Raw genomic sequence first — 15,360 nt, 5'->3', positions numbered from 1 at the left:
AGTCCGCGAGGGTTCAAATCCCTCTCTGTGCAATCATTATTCTCTCATCCGCAAACCGAAACTGCAAGTGCAGTTTGGTGATACTTTGCGGCTGTTTTGGCTGAAACGAGTTAAACCTGCTCGGCTGATACTCATCTGCAGCTTGCCTATGCAGAAAAAGAGAGCATTCCCTTCGTGAAAACTGCAAACGACAACAAACAAAATGCTCGCGTGGTGTGTGGGTGTGTGTGTGCTGGTGTGTTTTCTTGAGTGAAATCCCGTTGGACAAAAGGCAGATTTACGATGTACGCCAGTCGTAACGAATATGACCGGGGAGTCAACACCTTCAGTCCTGAAGGTCGCCTCTTTCAAGTGGAGTACGCAATTGAGGCGGTTAAGGTAGGGTGCATCTCTATGTGGCAATAGCGGGCAAATTTGGCGGATGTGACACTTTTCAGCTGGGATCTACGGCTGTCGGAATGAAGTGTTTAGAGGGAGTTGTTCTAGTGACTGAAAGACGTCTTCCGTCAGCGCTAATCGAAGCAAACAAGGGCGATTTCAGGAAGATTCTCGAGATAGACGCCCACGTAGGATGTGCCAGCTCCGGTATTATCGCGGACGCTAGGACGATGATAGACCACGCTCGAGTGGAGTGCCAGAACCACTGGTTTAACTTCAACGAGAAGATGCCTATCGAGTCCGTTGTCGACTCCATCTCCGACCTGGCTCTGGACTTCAGTGGCGTGGGGCGGGCTTCCCGCAAGAAGCGCATGAGTCGGCCCTTCGGGGCTGCTTTGCTCGTCGCGGGCGTGGACGCGACAGGTCCCCACCTCTGGTCGACTGATCCCAGTGGCACGAACACCAGCTTCAAGGCGTCGTCTGTCGGGTCTGCCCACGAGGGAGCTGAGAGCCTGCTCCTCGAGAAATACGAAGACACTCTAACGTTCGAGGAGACAGAGGCTCTCGCTCTGGAAGTTCTCAGACAGGGCATGGAGGAGAAGATGACCTCGAGCAACGTAGAGGTCGCCTGTGTCCGTGTCGGCGGGTCCTTCCACCTGTATTCCCAGGATGAAATCCAGGTTATCATTGAACGTTTACCGGAGCCTCTTGTGTGATTTGAAATCGTAACAAATATGTATTCGAAATCTCCATGTCGCGAAAAGGTATTGTTTCCACAGCATTGGCACATAACTAGAACTTTCGCCGTCTGCGTTTACCCTCAGTCAGGCCCAGTTGCTGCTTCAATGTCGCCATGTACCGCTGTCGCGGCTTGCACTGGAGGTCCGGCAGTCTGGACTTGAACATGTCTAGGAGTTGCTCGTAGAAGACTTGGGAAGTATCGGAGAAATCGGATTGCTCTTTATTTTTCCGGAATTTATTTACTTTTCCAAGAATGATGGGACTGTTCAGAAGCTCAGCGGTCAGGGAATCCTCCGGAATATCCTTCCTGAAGTTAGCTGCCATGGCGGGGAGAGAGGGACGTGGTACGGAACGAATTGGGCTAGCCCAGTCCAACACTTTTACTAGACAGCGAAGGTTGGGGTCTCGGAACAGCCCACACCAGTTAACAAACGGGAAGCGTGTGGAGGCCTTGTCATGCACTTTGGCCAGTGCCTCGAGCGTGGCGAGGCCACAGGATGGTTCGTCGGCGGTTTCGGCCTCTTTCTCACACCTGTTGAGCAGTTTCTGGCTCCTTTTGCCGAGTGCCTGTGTGAGGAGCAGCTCCATGACCAGACTGGCGCTAACGTGCACTCCAACCACGTGAAAGATACTGTCCACACCTTTCTTGGCAGCGTTGAGCTTGGCCACGTTGAGCTCCAGTACGGCCTGAAGCGTCTCCACGACAGAGGACTTCACTACAGCTAACCAGTGGCTCAGATCTTCAGCCTTCAACTGACTCAGGCCGTCCACCCCCATGCTTCGCAGGGTACCCTCGGCGTTCTTAGAGATCAGTTCAACGAGTCGGTGTCGAGGTTGTTCTTCCTTCGACATCTCGTAGCCCTTCTTCGCGTGGACATTTCGGAGGGCAGTGTCAAGGCTGGCACGAAGAAGGGTGTAGCTGCTGCTGTAGAAAGCTAGACAGTGGTCTACGGACTGCTTTGCAGGGAGCTGCAGACCGGATGTGCTGTTGATGAGAGTCTTGATTACGCTGAAGGTCATGAGGTGCTCTTCAACGAAGTCCTGAGCTGGTTTTCGGTTGGCTGTCGCCAGGAGGGACTTAGGCATCGGTGCGATGCCCCCACCCGGTAGGGTGGCCGCGTAGTCGTCGTCCATCAGAGTAGCCAGCATGCCGAGCCCACCCAGCTCCACGTCGGAGTCACCAGAGTCTGAGTCGTCCAATTTCTGCCGCTTTGCTGAAGGAGGCGAGACGTCTTCCGACTCCGAGGCCTGATCCTCCGAGTCCGTCTCGGCGTCTTCGATCTCCTCAGCCTCCACGGGAATAGAGGCGTCCCCCACAGTAACTCCAATGAGCTGGGTGACTACTTCTTCACTGACTGCCAAGCCAACCAAGCCCAGCATACCTGTGAAGAGCTCCTTGCAACGACTTAGCGCGAACCGCGACGCAGGACTAAGGGCAACATGCCTCAGCGACCACGTCTCACGGATCATTTCTGGCAAAACAGCGGTGAGGTTTTCGAAGAACTGCTGAACTTCGACAGCTGCTGCCGCGTCTTCAGGGTTTCGGATCAGCTTTTCAAGTGGTTTGCGCAGTGCCTGACATTCCCGGACGAATTCGCCGAGGGTGCCGACCACCGCCTCACCCCACCCATTTAGAAGAGCTCTGCCTTCAGCCCAAGACACTTCTTGAATGCTTTGCTTGTCCTGGCGGAAAGCCCGGTGAATATCTGGGTCCACCATGTCCTCGACGTCCTCCACGGCGTCGTCGGCACCACCAGAGGCCATTACGAACTCAGAAAAGACGCAGGTCATCGAGAGCACGCCCATCAATCGCATGCCTAAGTGCACTAGGGTACAGGTAGACTCGAAACCTTCAGGAAGCTTCCGTAGGACTGTGAGCAACGAGGAGGGGTCAGGGAAATCTTCTTCCACTTTAGAGACGTCTAGCAACGGGTGTGACGCAAGGTAGCTGAAAATAAATGACGCCGTGCGTATCAAAAACAAAATAAAATGAAAGCAACAATGTACATAAAATACAGTAGAAGCATAATCTTACTGCTGCCGAAGTTCCTGAGAGTCATGAATCCAGTCGACGACCGTTCCACACTGAGTAGTTATCCTGCGGTCCTTTGAGACGTCGCAGAGCTTCATGCTGAGTCCATGGAATCGACGGAGCATGCTGCAAATGACAAGCCATTGAGTCTTGGGGTCGTGTTTCTCCAGAACGGCGGACGTCACGGGTACAAGGTCGGAAGCCCGGAGCTTGCACGTTAGCGGCGGTAGGATTCTAGAGAACAGCTTGTGCTTCTCTGACGTCCCCTGGGCTCGACTCATGAAGGAGTTCAGGAGGCTCAAGGTGGCTTTGACCCCCAGCACCAGCGGGGGTTGGAAGGCGTCACGAATGAGGTCGTCTGCAGTTACGTCTTGGTTGAGCGCAAGCGAGATGGCACCGGCGTACTTGGCAGCCAGATCGGTCAGGGTGAGCGATATGACCTGGCCGGCCTGCAGCTTGCAAACCACTGGGGAGTAGTGCAGGAGTGAGCATCCCCGAACACCATTCAGGACGGAGGTCAACACCGCAAGGAACATCTGAGCACAGTGGCGAAAGTAGCCAGTGTTGTGTGCATTGTGATGGCTCAGCACTGACCGGAAGTCGGGCAAGGCGTCGATAGCCTTCACGACCAACACTCCTCTATCCTCCGACGCAACGCCGGGACAAATCTTGATCCCAACCAGCAGTTTGCACAGAAGCAATGTGCCTCGGACGTGTTTGTGGCGATCGTCCGGTTTCAGGTCCTCGAAAAGCTCGTTGATGACGCTGGCGACTTGGGATACCAGACTCTCGCGAGCGGACTGCTCCGCGTCAGACAACGATAGAACCACGAAGGTCTCCAGTAGAGGAGGAGCGTCAGGAAGGTCCGCGATCACCTCCAGAGCTTTGATGATGGATCTGTTTTCGCCACCTTCATCCCAGTCACGTTGAAGTAGCATCTTCCACTGTGGCGACTTCATCAGTTTACCACCAGCGGTGACGTTGCCTGAGATACGTGATCGGGAAGCCAACGTCAACAGGGCCACGAAGTTAATGGAGTTCACCAACGTAATCTTCTGAGACTCGACCTGTGTGCCGCTCTTACTCAAGGTGGCCATGGCCTGGTTTGAAAAACAACCGCCGAGAAGCTTATCAAGGCTGGACTTGAAGACGGCTTCTGGACGCGTAGTCTGCCCCAAGGCGAAGTCCACGAGCAGCGGGACTAAGGCCTGAGCGAGTGCTGGCTGAATTGACGGTTCCTTGACAAAGAGGGCATAAATCTCGTTCAGGAAGTCGTCAACCACCAACTCGACCTTCTTTGAGCGTATCACTCCTGAATGCTGCAGCGGCGGTAGCAAGTAGACAAGTGCGTGTGCGACCTCTGTCCGGTCAAAGAGCGTCGACTTCGCTCCCATGAAAACTCGTAGCTGCTCCAGATATTTCATTGCCGGGTAATGTCGAGACAGCACATCAGATGTCAGGATGAGGGACAGCAGCGGAGGGTAATGCTCGCGAGATGCCCCCTCGGAGGTGAAGCAGCCCCTAATAGCCCGGTTGATGACGAACTCTAGATCAGGGTGCTCGGGAATGGCGGCCTTGCCGTTCTTGAGGTTGATGCTGACATCAAGTTTGGCCGGTAGGGTTTCCGAAACTCCTTGAAGAATGGCCACAACATGAGCCGTCGAGGAGGTTTGGACCGAAACAACTGATGCAATTATTAGTATTTTATTAAGATATTAAATAAAAACAACTAAAAATTAATTACGAGCGTCCACTTACTTCCGCTCTCGATCTTCCAGAATAATGAGGGAATCTCCGCTCCGCTGTCAGTGAGACCGTACAGTTCTTGAGGAGTCTTTATTCGGAGCTCGGACGAAACTGGAGAGGATAAGACACCATCGCAAAACAGGGGAAAGGCAAGGGTCCACGTCCCAGTCTCCAAAACGCTCAGACAACAACTCCTACCTGGTCTGCTCGCGGTCCTATTCACTTTCTGGGACTTCACCATCCCGCCAAAATTACCTATTTTGCACTGTGTGCATCGGTAATCATCGGAACCGCTCGATCGGCATATCAACAGCGATCGTATACATGTGCTGTGTCGTTGGGTTTCCCTACGGGGCAGATATCACTGGAGCTCTGGCACTCTCGCTTAGGCATATACAGTCTGTGCGCACGAACACACACAAGCCGACGACCAGGAACAGATTATTAGTAAATTTCGGGATGCTTTCCTTGAGTCTGGCACCAGTGTACAACCACAACCTTGGCACTGTGCAGCGCATCATGAACGCAGCCATGCCTGTCGGTTACTCCGAGACTCTGATCAAGAAGATTTTTGATCCGCCTATATCAAAGGTGTTCAGCCGCATTGGTGAGGGGGAGGCAGATCTTTTTGTCTGTTTATCAATTTTTTTTAATTGAAATAATGTTTTTTCAGCGTACCACAAGGACATTCCAGTCGGAGTTCTGTGTGCATGCCCCCAAAACGCCGCAGGCCCCCTCTACCGGCAAGACAAACCCAACAAGAAGAAGCTGGTGCAATGTGAGGTCTACGTGGCGGGCGTTGCGGTGCTTCCTCGCTTTCAGGGCCGCGGTATCGGTACTCGGTTGATGGAATGGCTAGAAGGTATGGTGGCCAAGGTCAATGCGCTTGACGCAAGCACCACTGGGACGCAGCACGACGCCAAAGGGCCCAGGAGTGAGTGGGAAGCGTGTTGTCAACGCAGTTGCGGAGTCAGATGATGCGGCAGCCAGCGTCGGGGTCATGGGGTGCCCCCTACGAATCACAAACATCATTCTTCATGTTTGGGCAAAGAATGATGAGGCCATTCGATTCTACATGGAGATGAACTATGTCGACACCAAGGTTATCAAAGACTACTATGAGCGGATTGAAGAGCCTCACGCAGTTTGTATGGAGAAGCGACTTGAATGATAGAGCAGTGCTACTCATTGGGAAACGCCAGCAGGTCCAGCACGCATGAAAAAGTAGGCGACTCCAGTAACAGCCAAAGTGAGCAGCGAGAGGCTCACAACCAGCCAGACGTCTTCTCGCAGTCGACGGCTGATGACGTTTACGAGGGAGGAGGCAGACGCCACTGATGATCGAATGTCGAGCGCTTTCTTTTGCGCACCTTTCAAAACGGCGTTCTGGTTGACCAGATTGGCAACGGATGCCTGACCTTGCTGCAACAGGTTGCTTACCGATTGCATTGTTTCCTCGAGACGGGCACGTTCTTGTATGGAGGCACCGACGGTGTCCTTCATTCGTTCCTGCTGCTCGTGGGTACCCAGCAGCTGTCGTCGTCTGGCATCGGACTCCCGTGCCACTACCAAACCCAACTGCCGCTCCACGGCCGAGCGGAAATGGTAGTCGTCGTTGGAAAACTGCCGGAGTCTGTGCTCCCATAGCGGCACCTGCCGCTGGTTCAAGGTACCCTTGACGCGGTCGAACTCGTTGGCCAGCTGACCGACGTGCTGGGTGAACAGATTGGCACTCATCAGAAGACGCTGTTGCTCTGACGGAGTGAGGTTTTGATCTTCACTTGTCACCACTCTTGCTTTCTCGTTCAGCACTGACAGCAACTTCTCCACTTCTTGTTGACTGCGTTGGGCCTGAACATAGAGCGTGCTGAGCATATAATCTCGAGATTTGATCCTAAGGTCCGAGCGGAGGTCTCCAAACGAAGTCAAACACATCAACAACTCACACACTTGTTCAGCATGCCTTCGGAACGGACGACGGCGCCGATCGCTCCTAGGAAAGGTGCCAGGCGACAGAAAACAGTGGTGCAGTCTCCCTGACCCCAGAAGTCCAAGCAGTGCTGCAGGCTGGCCAGGTAACCAGGCAACTCCAAGTAGTTTCCGACAAACAGCACGCGCTTCAGTCCCAGCAGCTGGCAATTGAAATGCGCGATCTGTGCGGTGTTGTAGGACATGAGGGTCAATACGGAACGCGCATAGTCTTCCTCACGCGGAGCCCTCTCTCCGCGTCCCGGCTGCAGCTTACCAAAGGAGCTGGCGATGGTCCCTCCTGAGAGACCAGCGTGGGAGTAATCGCCACCGTAGATGTCCCGGACCAACATGTCCACACTGGCGTTGTCCCCTTTCTGAGCAAGGACGAACAAATCGAACACAGAACGACCAGCGGAAGGACAGAGCATGGACCCGAGCCCCTGCACCGTGCCGCCGCCTATGATTGATCCCCCTACACGCCTGTACTGCTCGGCAGAGTCGACCTTGTGAAACGACACTCCCATTTTAATGTTGACCAAAAGGAAGGGGTAGAGTCTGCGTGAAGCAGAACCCACGGAACTCACTCATCCAGTTGCGCCGGTTGCGGTTTGAAGTGCTCCTCTGCGGGAGGCGCGCATCCAACTCGATTCATGGGTCTGGAGGTGCATTCGTAGTTGAAAAATGCTTTCCCATCCAGTTGCAAAAAGTTAAGTGCAGCGAGAAGACACCTGATCTCCTGACAAAACACAACCTGAAAGGGTCCTACATCGTCAATCATACTTGAGGGGCTCATGCACGGCTCACTTTGCAAACGTCTGTGGGGTGCCTCCTCTGCTCGTGCCGGCATGAGAAGCGTCTCGAGCATGCCCCTCAAATTGCATCTGTGACTGCCAGTCAGGGCCAACCGCACAGTATGTCCTTCGGGTATTAGGCTGACGAACTCTCCCAACGCCAATGGAACGTCTTGCATGTTCAGAATGAAAAGATAGAACAGCTGCCCTCTCGCAACCCGTCGGTAGTGCTCTCCCCATAGTGTCACCTGAGATAAGAACCGCAACACAAGAGCCTCGTCTCGGTATTGAGGGCATGGATCACCTTCGACGAGGGCATCAAGAGCTTGTTTCCACTGCGCGGGCGGGAGCTCCTCTTCAAGACATACCGCAGCTCTGACAACATTGGAGGTGACGTCCAGTCCAACGGAATTTCCCATACAAAAGCAGAATTTCACTTGTTAAAAGAACGATCTGGCTAATTATCAGAGACGATAAACGAATTACTTTCGGAGACGGGAAGCAGGGGAAACCCCCGTAGGTGTACCTGAACCGAAACGTGAAAGGTATTTACTGCTTAAGTTCGCCTTGAGCTGCCTGATGACCGTCCCGTACCGTTTCACGACTTCCTCGCTGGGGCCTTCCGGGGCCGCATCAGGTCTAAGGGGACGCGCTTCGGGGACCTGATCCAGTGGTGGGGCAAAAGGACCTCTAGGTGGCGCGTGCACATTAGGTCTCCTGCGACGTTGAGGCTGGACTTCTTCTCCGCCTTCCATACGATGGATGTGCGCGGCAGCGGGAACAATTTCTTCCGTCTCAGCCGCTGACCCATCACGCTCCTGACACTCTATGAATGTGGTGGGTTCTGGAGGAATCTGAGCGGAAGGCAGGACCTTAGGGGAACATGAGACGGGAGTAGCCACAGAGAGCGACGTATTTTCTTCCATCTCAGCCGACATCCCCGCTGGCTCGTATGCGAGACGCTCTACGTGTGTAAACCGTTCTGGGGCGGGATGGATCGGATCGGAAGCCACGACCTCAGAGACCGGACCGGAGCACCGGATCGGAAGCCACGACCTCACCATAGAGAGTGGCTCAGCTGGCGGAGCAGAGGGAGCAGGCATCACGATTTGGTCGGCGGGAGTCGGCTGCAAATTCGAAACAGCTGAAGAGGAAATCAGCGGAGAGACAGCGGACATCGCGTAGGTTTCGACTCCCCTGTCGAAAGCCCCGCTAGGCCCAAACGCAGCAGCTCTCCTGTTCCGTGTGCCGACCTTCATTCGAAGCTTGCCAAGAGGCAGATCATCACCGCTACGGCGACCTTTGCGCATGTTGTGAGTCGAGAACGCCATTTCGCTGTCAGGAGTTGAACGCGCGCTCAAGCGTCGACGGCGCATGGCCGCCCTCTGCCTGCGGGAAATTCTATGGCGGGTACGCTTGGACTTGGCGTTCTTTGTGGTTCTTTTCTTGGTGGTGTTCTTTGCGTTGTTATCCTGCTGTGGGGTGGTCGCTGACTTTAAGAGAGAATCTGGAATTACAGGCTTCGCCCACAGAGTGATCACTGGTACAGGTTTCACGACTATCAGCGGCGACGCCGCAACTATCGGAGACGCAGCCGGCACCGTCGGAGGTGGAGTAGCAGCCGTCGTAGGTGGCGGAAGGGTCACTGTCGCCATGGGCAACCCGGCAACTTCCTCTTCGTGCCACGTTACAGTTTTAACGTGTCCAGCCACGCAAATGCCAGCGCTCAGCAGTACAGAGGTGGCAGCTTGCGAAGTTCGGGAGTCAACACGAGTCAGCATTGAAACGAAAATGAGGAGTTTGGCGGTGAGTCAGTACCGTAAGGAGTTTGGTGATGTTCGTAGCTGGGTCATTTTCCGTTTTCATTTCCTTGCGATCAGTAGACAAAAATATGGATGAAATTCTATATCTTTTCGAAATAATCATCAGATTAAAAGAAATCGGGCAAATATTGATTTAATTCCGGTGAAGTGGATTTCGTGGAAGGTGTCGATGCGCCTCCCTCACGTCCAATCTCCACGAGCTCCCAGACGACTTCGCAAGGGACACAACACACGAGTGGGGAAATTCCGAGACAGAGCGGAGGTGAAGGGAGGTCGTAATGTGCGGTGGAAGGGGTTACCTGCTCACAGCCGGTCCAGTCACGGAGAGGAGACAATCCAGATCTCTCAGTCGCCTTCCGAAACGGACCCAGATACCACTCGAATGCCAACATTACTGATCCCAGAGTTTCCATTCCCTGCTGGCCGGATACCTCTGGAAGAAAGAGGTGATAAGGATTCCCGAAGGTGCCTAAGCCAGAAACTAGGCACATTGGAGTCGTCTCCACCGTGGTTAGCTGACACCCCTTCGACGCTGCTCAAATGGACACATAAGGCAGCCAAGAGACTCCGAGGGGCGAGGGCTACAGGAGGCCGTTTGCTGCCAACGTTGAAACTCCGCGGATCCTCGCATTTGGTGAGCAGCTTTCTTTGGCTGACTGATTATTGTCGTATCTTTACTTTTTATTGTAGAATCGTGGCCCCGGCTCCCGATCCAGTGCATCCACCGGTTCTGAGCGAGTCGGCAGAGTTCGCAAAGGGAAAGGCGGCCCCGGCTTGATCTCTGTGCTTTTCGGTCGGACATCCGGGGTACAGCGCCGCCAGCCTGACGAACCGCCTCCTGTGATGACCGAGGACTCCTCCGTGGTGCGCCCAGCCTCACAACCCCTGTGTTGCCTGTGTTTTGGATCTCCTGCATGCACCCCTCGAGCATCGTCAGGGCCGGCTGCCATCGCTCTACCTCAGGCGTCAAGCCAGCTGTCGAGGACTCGCAGAGCGTCGTCCCTCGCTCTGCCTCAGGCGTCAAGCCCTCAACCTCAGGGATTGAAGGCCCACAGTGCGTCGTCCCTCGCTCGACCTCAGGCGAGAAGCCCTCAACCTCAGGGATCGAGTGCCCGCAGCGCGTCGTGCCTTCCTCAAAAGGGCCTTCTCCTACCAGACGCCGTATCCTTCTTGCACTCATCCAGTCGTCTGGAATCGCAGAACACCGCCACCCGAAGGTGCCTTGAAACACACAGACCAAGGAGCGTTCCCTGTAGCCCCTCCCCACGCGAGGGCTCGTCGGAGGAGAGACGCCGACGTTGCAGGTCTGAGAATGACGAAGTTCTCAAGAAGCTCAATCTGACTGTAATGCACTCATTGCATGCGACTGGAGACCAGGCGCCTGGAAGAGACGCCTCGAGCGAGAACACTGTCCGAAGGTCCTCTGTACTGGTAGGCCCACTCTGCCCCGAGTCTTCATTCTTTACAGCGAGCTTCACGGAAATCCGAAAGGCGCTCATCTCCGTCTGCCGACAAACCCGCAACATCCAATGCCAACCAGTCTTCTAGGTAATTCTACTCTTTGTTTAGACACTAATTTTTTTTGGTGATGATTACGATGACCACTCATTTACAGAGGGGAACTTGATTCTCGGAAGTCCGCCACGGTAGGTGTTTTGTCTTTCAGTCCGTTTCTTATCTTTTCCAGTCTGGAACTGGCGCAATTCGACGCTCTCTGGTCATGTTCACAGAGCACTCCGCCAAGCTGCGAAAACTGACTTCACTGCTCAATGAAAGGATGTCTAGGGTTGCCAAAATCCGGCGTGCCACTGTGATGGTAAGGAGTCCTAATTTTGTTGTGGTCTTAGCGCGACTCTCTGGTTTGCTTGAGACTTCGTTGCAGTCTCAAGAAGCTTTTACCCCTTGCATGAATGGCGTGGTATTCCCCTATTCGAAGGCAAGTCGCAAGGAAATGTGTGGCTACTTGCTCCGCAAGTACGCCGATGTGCCTGGCACTGGTAAGTCTTTTTCATTATCAGCATTATGCTGTTTCTAAATTATTGTTAAAATCTCAATGTGTTTCAGGCCTGGAGACACGCAGAATCAACAAGGAAAGTCTGGACATGATTTTGAGATTATGCTCTGGTCGAAGCAGATGTGTGGTGACGGATGCTATAAGTGGGATAATTAGTTTCAAGTGGGTTCTTTGGAGTTCTGACATCAGACGACTCGGGTGCGGGAATTCTGGAATAGTCTACAGAGTCCTACTTAAGGGAGGCAAGATACAGGTGAGTGTCTTTCACTTTATTAATCTCGTTATTCGTTTTTTCCCTTTATCGGTTTTTGGATTTCATTCAAATATTTCCTTCAATGTTATTCGGCAGATCTGGAAGTTGCAAGCATCCAAATTCGATTTTGCCCTGCGAGAGCTGCACGCTCACCACATGCTCACTAGATGTGTCAGCGTTTATCCACGAACCTTCCCCGCAATCAGCACCGGGCTCACCATTCCCTTCCACACCGTGTTGCTTACAGGTAATGACAGACATGGGTAAGCTTAGACGTCACTTTTGCAGCCTCCAATGATGTTTTTAGTTTTATTTTCGACAGCCGAGACGCGGGGACGCCGTTGGCTAGCTGCCTGCAATCCACCTACACCGCCGCAGTCAACCTTACATTTGCCGTTAACAAGCTTCACACATTTATGTGAGAGTAGTTTTGGTTTAGTACATTTTTGAGTTTCAATGTGCTATTTTTCTCTCAATGGTATCTTTCAATGGATATTCCAGAGAAACGAACAAGCTGCATGATACCTTCGGATTGATGTTGGCTTCTGCCATTCTGCCTCAGCTGATGATGGCGCATGCACAAGGTAAGCCAAGCCAATTTAAAGTATACCTACATCTTGGCAGGCATCATTCATTGTGACCTCAGAATGGACAACATCCTTGTGCAGGCTTTCGGTCAGCGGCTCCGATTTTCCCTCTGTGATTGGGGGAGATCGATTGATTCCCATGCACCCATGATGGATTATAATGTCCGCGGTTTTGTCGGTTCTGAGTTCCATCACGAAGAAGCCCAACCTCTGCAGATGAGGGAGGAGAAGCCGTGGAGCTTCGATGTGGATATTTTCGGGTTCGCCAATGTTCTGCACACGGCGTTGACGCACAGGTGGGTGAAGGAAGCGACAAAAACTCAGACCCATCATGTTAATCAAGTCCACTGTAGCAGGCCGTCGCTACCACGTGAGCCCTCTAAGGTGGGATTTCAATTTTTGCTTTGTAATTCTGGTGCCAGGTTTCGTCGGAATTTCGGCTTGAAATGGGACGAGTTTATCAACGAAGCGATTAATTACCGACACCTTGCATCGAAGTACATATGTGTAGGGCCAATTAATTAATTACTACACCAATTAATTACTACCTTTACCACCGATCATAACTTTTCAGGATGAGGAAACGCCTCTGGAAACCAACCGTCAGCTTTCGCTCAGACATCTCCACGCACTCGAACAACGGCTCATCCAGTTAGATGCCGATTACCGCGAGCTGCATCCTCGAGCGTCAGCAGATCTAAGCGTAATGAGTTTAATCAACGCAATGCTAGAGTGTGTCCACAAACATTCTCTTTAACATGGAGACGCTAAAAATCTATTTCACCCTAAAAAAAGGTTCCATCTCCAGCTAAGGAAACGCCTCTGGAAACCAACCGTCAGCTTTCGCTCAGACATCTCCACGCACTCGAACAACGGCTCATCCAGTTAGATGCCGATTACCGCGAGCTGCATCCTCGAGCGTCAGCAGATCTAAGCGTAATGAGTTTAATCAACGCAATGCTAGAGTGTGTCCACAAACATTCTCTTTAACGTGGAGACGCTAAAAATCTATTTCACCCTAAAAAAAGGTTCCATCTCCAGCTAAAGTTCAACAACCTCATCACTCCGTGCCTAAAAGGTTTCGTTCCGCCCTGACTCAAGCGTCATAGAGCGGAGCATGTCCTCCAACTCAGCGTTCATCTTTGTGAAGTCCTCCGGATCCATGACATCGTCAAGGTCCTGTACCCTGGCTACATCGACCATAGAGGCTGCCTTCTCTTTGTAGGCGGAGGACGAGATGGCTTGTGAGTCCCAGGCCCCCACGTCGAGGCACGCCTCCTCGGGTTTCTTGATCCGACAGACAAACACGGGGAACATCACCAGGTCGGCCTCCTCAACACCCTCGTAATTGTAGCAGTTGCCTCGGTTGTAATTCTGCACGTTGTAACCGCTAACGATGTCTCCGACCTTGATGTGCAGACCTATGTGAGTGCGAGTTCTTATCCTATCGTCGTTATGGCCCAGGTCTTGAACCCGAGCCAGCTCCAATTCAACAAGCCTAAACTTTCCTGTCGGTACCACAGATCCCGGAAATCGAGAGCTCAGCACGCTCACGCTCTGCGCTTGGCTCTTCTCAAGCTTGCGCTTAGAGCCTTCCAGATATCGACGTGCGGTTCCTGTGGTTTTTACGTCATTCAACGCGATCTCCTCAGTATCGAGAACAACGAAGTCGGTCAGATCCCTCTTTGTCATCATCACTTCGTAGGCGCCAGTCTCCTTCCACCAATCCTTGGCCTTGAGCGAGGTTCCACGCAGCGTAAACGGGTCAATGATGTCGATTTGCGAGCCGACACGCGTACAGAGTTGGATGGGTGGGACTCCTCCTAGTCTCTTGCAGGTTTTCGGTCCGATGAGGATGAGGTCGTCCTTGCAGACCGGCGCAATCTCCACAGCAATGCTGTGCTTCAGGTGGGCGGTGGCATTCTGCTCTTCATGGGTCAGGAGCTTTGCACTTTCCATTTTTCGGCAAGGGAAGTTCGAAAGGAGAAAATCAGCAAACCTCACAGCAGGGTTCTTACCCGAGAAATGGAAATCCAGCCCGTCTGTCTGGCTGTTTATGGCAATCGATTTTTTGTGGGCGTCGGCGTGCCGAACCACATTTTCGAGGAAGAGGATCGTTCGTTTGTATGGAGTGCGCTGTCGGACGTGAACGGTGGTGTTCAATGAATGAGGCGTCCATGCTAAGGCGCATTCCCGACACTGCAGATTGGTTGGCTTGAACTCAATGGTGAGTCCTTGGCGCAGGAGCGCCTTTCCCATGACCTCTTTCTCGACCACCACGCGGACACGAATAAGGTTATGCGACGGATCCGTGTAGAGGAATTTCGCTTCCGTTACCTTGACCTTGTCCAGATTTCGGACTCGTTTCAGACAGTAAGAAAGCATCTCTGGGCTTTCCTGTTTCAGAGTCAGCCAAGGAGGACGGTTCCACCGATCACACCCACTGCACTTCTGCAGAATGACATGGCGCTGGACACCTTCCGTGATGTCGATGTCGCTCTTAAGACAGTTCATGCATCGTCGAGTGGGGTTAGGCGTCATGGGGGTGCCGCAGTCACAGCACAGCATAGTAGGTAGACCATCCTCGCTAGGCGGCAGTATGACCTGGGTCTCGTCTGTGGACTTCTGGAGGGTGGACGTTAATGCGGCCGTCTCAGACTTGACTGCCATGCACTCCGTGTGTGCCATCTGGAGCGAGGAGTAGACCTGCTCCATATGGGCGGGGAGATCGTCATTGGTGGGTTGGCATCTGAGGTGGTTGAGGCGGTTTCCATTATCCACCACCGTCTGATGCACCTGTCCCATGCGACTAACCAGCGAACTCATCATGGCTTTCTCCTTGCCCACCACATGCCCGTAGTTCTGTATGGTGGCTTCGAACCCGTGCAGTTCAGCCTGCAGGTAGGCGAGCATCTCTGCTAACTGGGAGAACCCTTGATCAACGTCCATTGGGAAATCACTAAATTCAACAGCGCGGACTTGAAAACTGGGCACTACAGTGAGGGAGTGGCACTACACCCGCAC

General features: G+C 53.1%; 8 protein-coding genes across 14 annotated transcripts; 3 read left to right on the top strand and 5 right to left on the bottom strand.

Annotated features, from left to right (window-relative positions):
• Window positions 1-282: 282 nt before the first annotated feature.
• Window positions 283-1,094, top strand: KVP17_005008 (uncharacterized protein; the record flags this gene model as incomplete). 2 transcript variants are annotated; one of them, XM_068523710.1, is made up of 2 exons in its annotated part: window positions 283-378; window positions 438-1,094. In XM_068523710.1, the coding sequence occupies 2 exons, from the start codon at window positions 283-285 to the stop codon at window positions 1,092-1,094; spliced, it is 753 nt and encodes a 250-aa protein (XP_068378711.1). The 2 variants fall into 2 exon arrangements, with proteins under 2 accessions (XP_068378711.1, XP_068378712.1); XM_068523711.1 differs by lacking the exon at window positions 283-378 and having other exon boundaries at window positions 459-1,094.
• A 76-nt stretch (window positions 1,095-1,170) lies between these two features.
• Window positions 1,171-5,138, bottom strand: KVP17_004995 (uncharacterized protein; the record flags this gene model as incomplete). Of its 3 annotated transcripts, XM_068523686.1 has the most annotated exons (3): window positions 1,171-3,067; window positions 3,155-4,835; window positions 4,910-5,138. In XM_068523686.1, 3 exons carry the CDS (start codon window positions 5,136-5,138, stop codon window positions 1,171-1,173), a joined length of 3,807 nt encoding a protein of 1,268 aa, XP_068378689.1. The 3 variants fall into 3 exon arrangements, with proteins under 3 accessions (XP_068378689.1, XP_068378688.1, XP_068378690.1); XM_068523687.1 differs by lacking the exon at window positions 1,171-3,067 and having other exon boundaries at window positions 3,151-4,835; XM_068523685.1 differs by lacking the exons at window positions 3,155-4,835; window positions 4,910-5,138 and having other exon boundaries at window positions 1,171-2,934.
• Window positions 5,139-5,356: 218 nt separating this feature from the next.
• On the top strand, window positions 5,357-6,068 carry KVP17_004998 (uncharacterized protein; the record flags this gene model as incomplete). Of its 2 annotated transcripts, XM_068523692.1 has the most annotated exons (3): window positions 5,357-5,531; window positions 5,571-5,831; window positions 5,860-6,068. In XM_068523692.1, 3 exons carry the CDS (start codon window positions 5,357-5,359, stop codon window positions 6,066-6,068), a joined length of 645 nt encoding a protein of 214 aa, XP_068378694.1. The 2 variants fall into 2 exon arrangements, with proteins under 2 accessions (XP_068378694.1, XP_068378695.1); XM_068523693.1 differs by having other exon boundaries at window positions 5,357-5,504; window positions 5,571-5,875.
• Window positions 6,069-6,082: 14 nt separating this feature from the next.
• KVP17_004993 (uncharacterized protein) lies at window positions 6,083-6,832 on the bottom strand (the record flags this gene model as incomplete). 2 transcript variants are annotated; one of them, XM_068523682.1, is made up of 1 exon in its annotated part: window positions 6,083-6,832. In XM_068523682.1, the coding sequence occupies one exon, from the start codon at window positions 6,830-6,832 to the stop codon at window positions 6,083-6,085; it is 750 nt and encodes a 249-aa protein (XP_068378685.1). The 2 variants fall into 2 exon arrangements, with proteins under 2 accessions (XP_068378685.1, XP_068378684.1); XM_068523681.1 differs by having other exon boundaries at window positions 6,083-6,772.
• KVP17_004994 (uncharacterized protein) lies at window positions 6,832-8,078 on the bottom strand (the record flags this gene model as incomplete). 2 transcript variants are annotated; one of them, XM_068523683.1, is made up of 2 exons in its annotated part: window positions 6,832-7,423; window positions 7,453-8,078. In XM_068523683.1, the coding sequence occupies 2 exons, from the start codon at window positions 8,076-8,078 to the stop codon at window positions 6,832-6,834; spliced, it is 1,218 nt and encodes a 405-aa protein (XP_068378686.1). The 2 variants fall into 2 exon arrangements, with proteins under 2 accessions (XP_068378686.1, XP_068378687.1); XM_068523684.1 differs by lacking the exon at window positions 6,832-7,423 and having other exon boundaries at window positions 7,449-8,078.
• Window positions 8,079-8,141: 63 nt separating this feature from the next.
• KVP17_005005 (uncharacterized protein) lies at window positions 8,142-9,440 on the bottom strand (the record flags this gene model as incomplete). Its single annotated transcript, XM_068523706.1, has 1 exon — window positions 8,142-9,440. The coding sequence occupies one exon, from the start codon at window positions 9,438-9,440 to the stop codon at window positions 8,142-8,144; it is 1,299 nt and encodes a 432-aa protein (XP_068378708.1).
• Window positions 9,441-11,202: 1,762 nt separating this feature from the next.
• On the top strand, window positions 11,203-12,016 carry KVP17_005006 (uncharacterized protein; the record flags this gene model as incomplete). The annotated part of the gene is made up of 3 exons (XM_068523707.1): window positions 11,203-11,479; window positions 11,547-11,749; window positions 11,846-12,016. 3 exons carry the CDS (start codon window positions 11,203-11,205, stop codon window positions 12,014-12,016), a joined length of 651 nt encoding a protein of 216 aa, XP_068378709.1.
• Window positions 12,017-13,407: 1,391 nt separating this feature from the next.
• Window positions 13,408-15,285, bottom strand: KVP17_004991 (uncharacterized protein; the record flags this gene model as incomplete). The annotated part of the gene is made up of 1 exon (XM_068523679.1): window positions 13,408-15,285. The coding sequence occupies one exon, from the start codon at window positions 15,283-15,285 to the stop codon at window positions 13,408-13,410; it is 1,878 nt and encodes a 625-aa protein (XP_068378682.1).
• Between the last annotated feature and the right edge of the window lie 75 nt (window positions 15,286-15,360).

This window comes from the organism of the source record quoted next (assembly GCF_019968985.1).
Source record: "MAG: Porospora cf. gigantea B chromosome Unknown PgB_NODE_136_length_34680_cov_119.424, whole genome shotgun sequence".
NCBI classification, from domain to species: domain Eukaryota; phylum Apicomplexa; class Conoidasida; order Eugregarinorida; family Porosporidae; genus Porospora; species Porospora cf. gigantea B.
The sequence above is the reverse complement of the archived record's forward strand: the minus strand, read 5'-3'. Positions and strand labels throughout refer to the sequence as shown.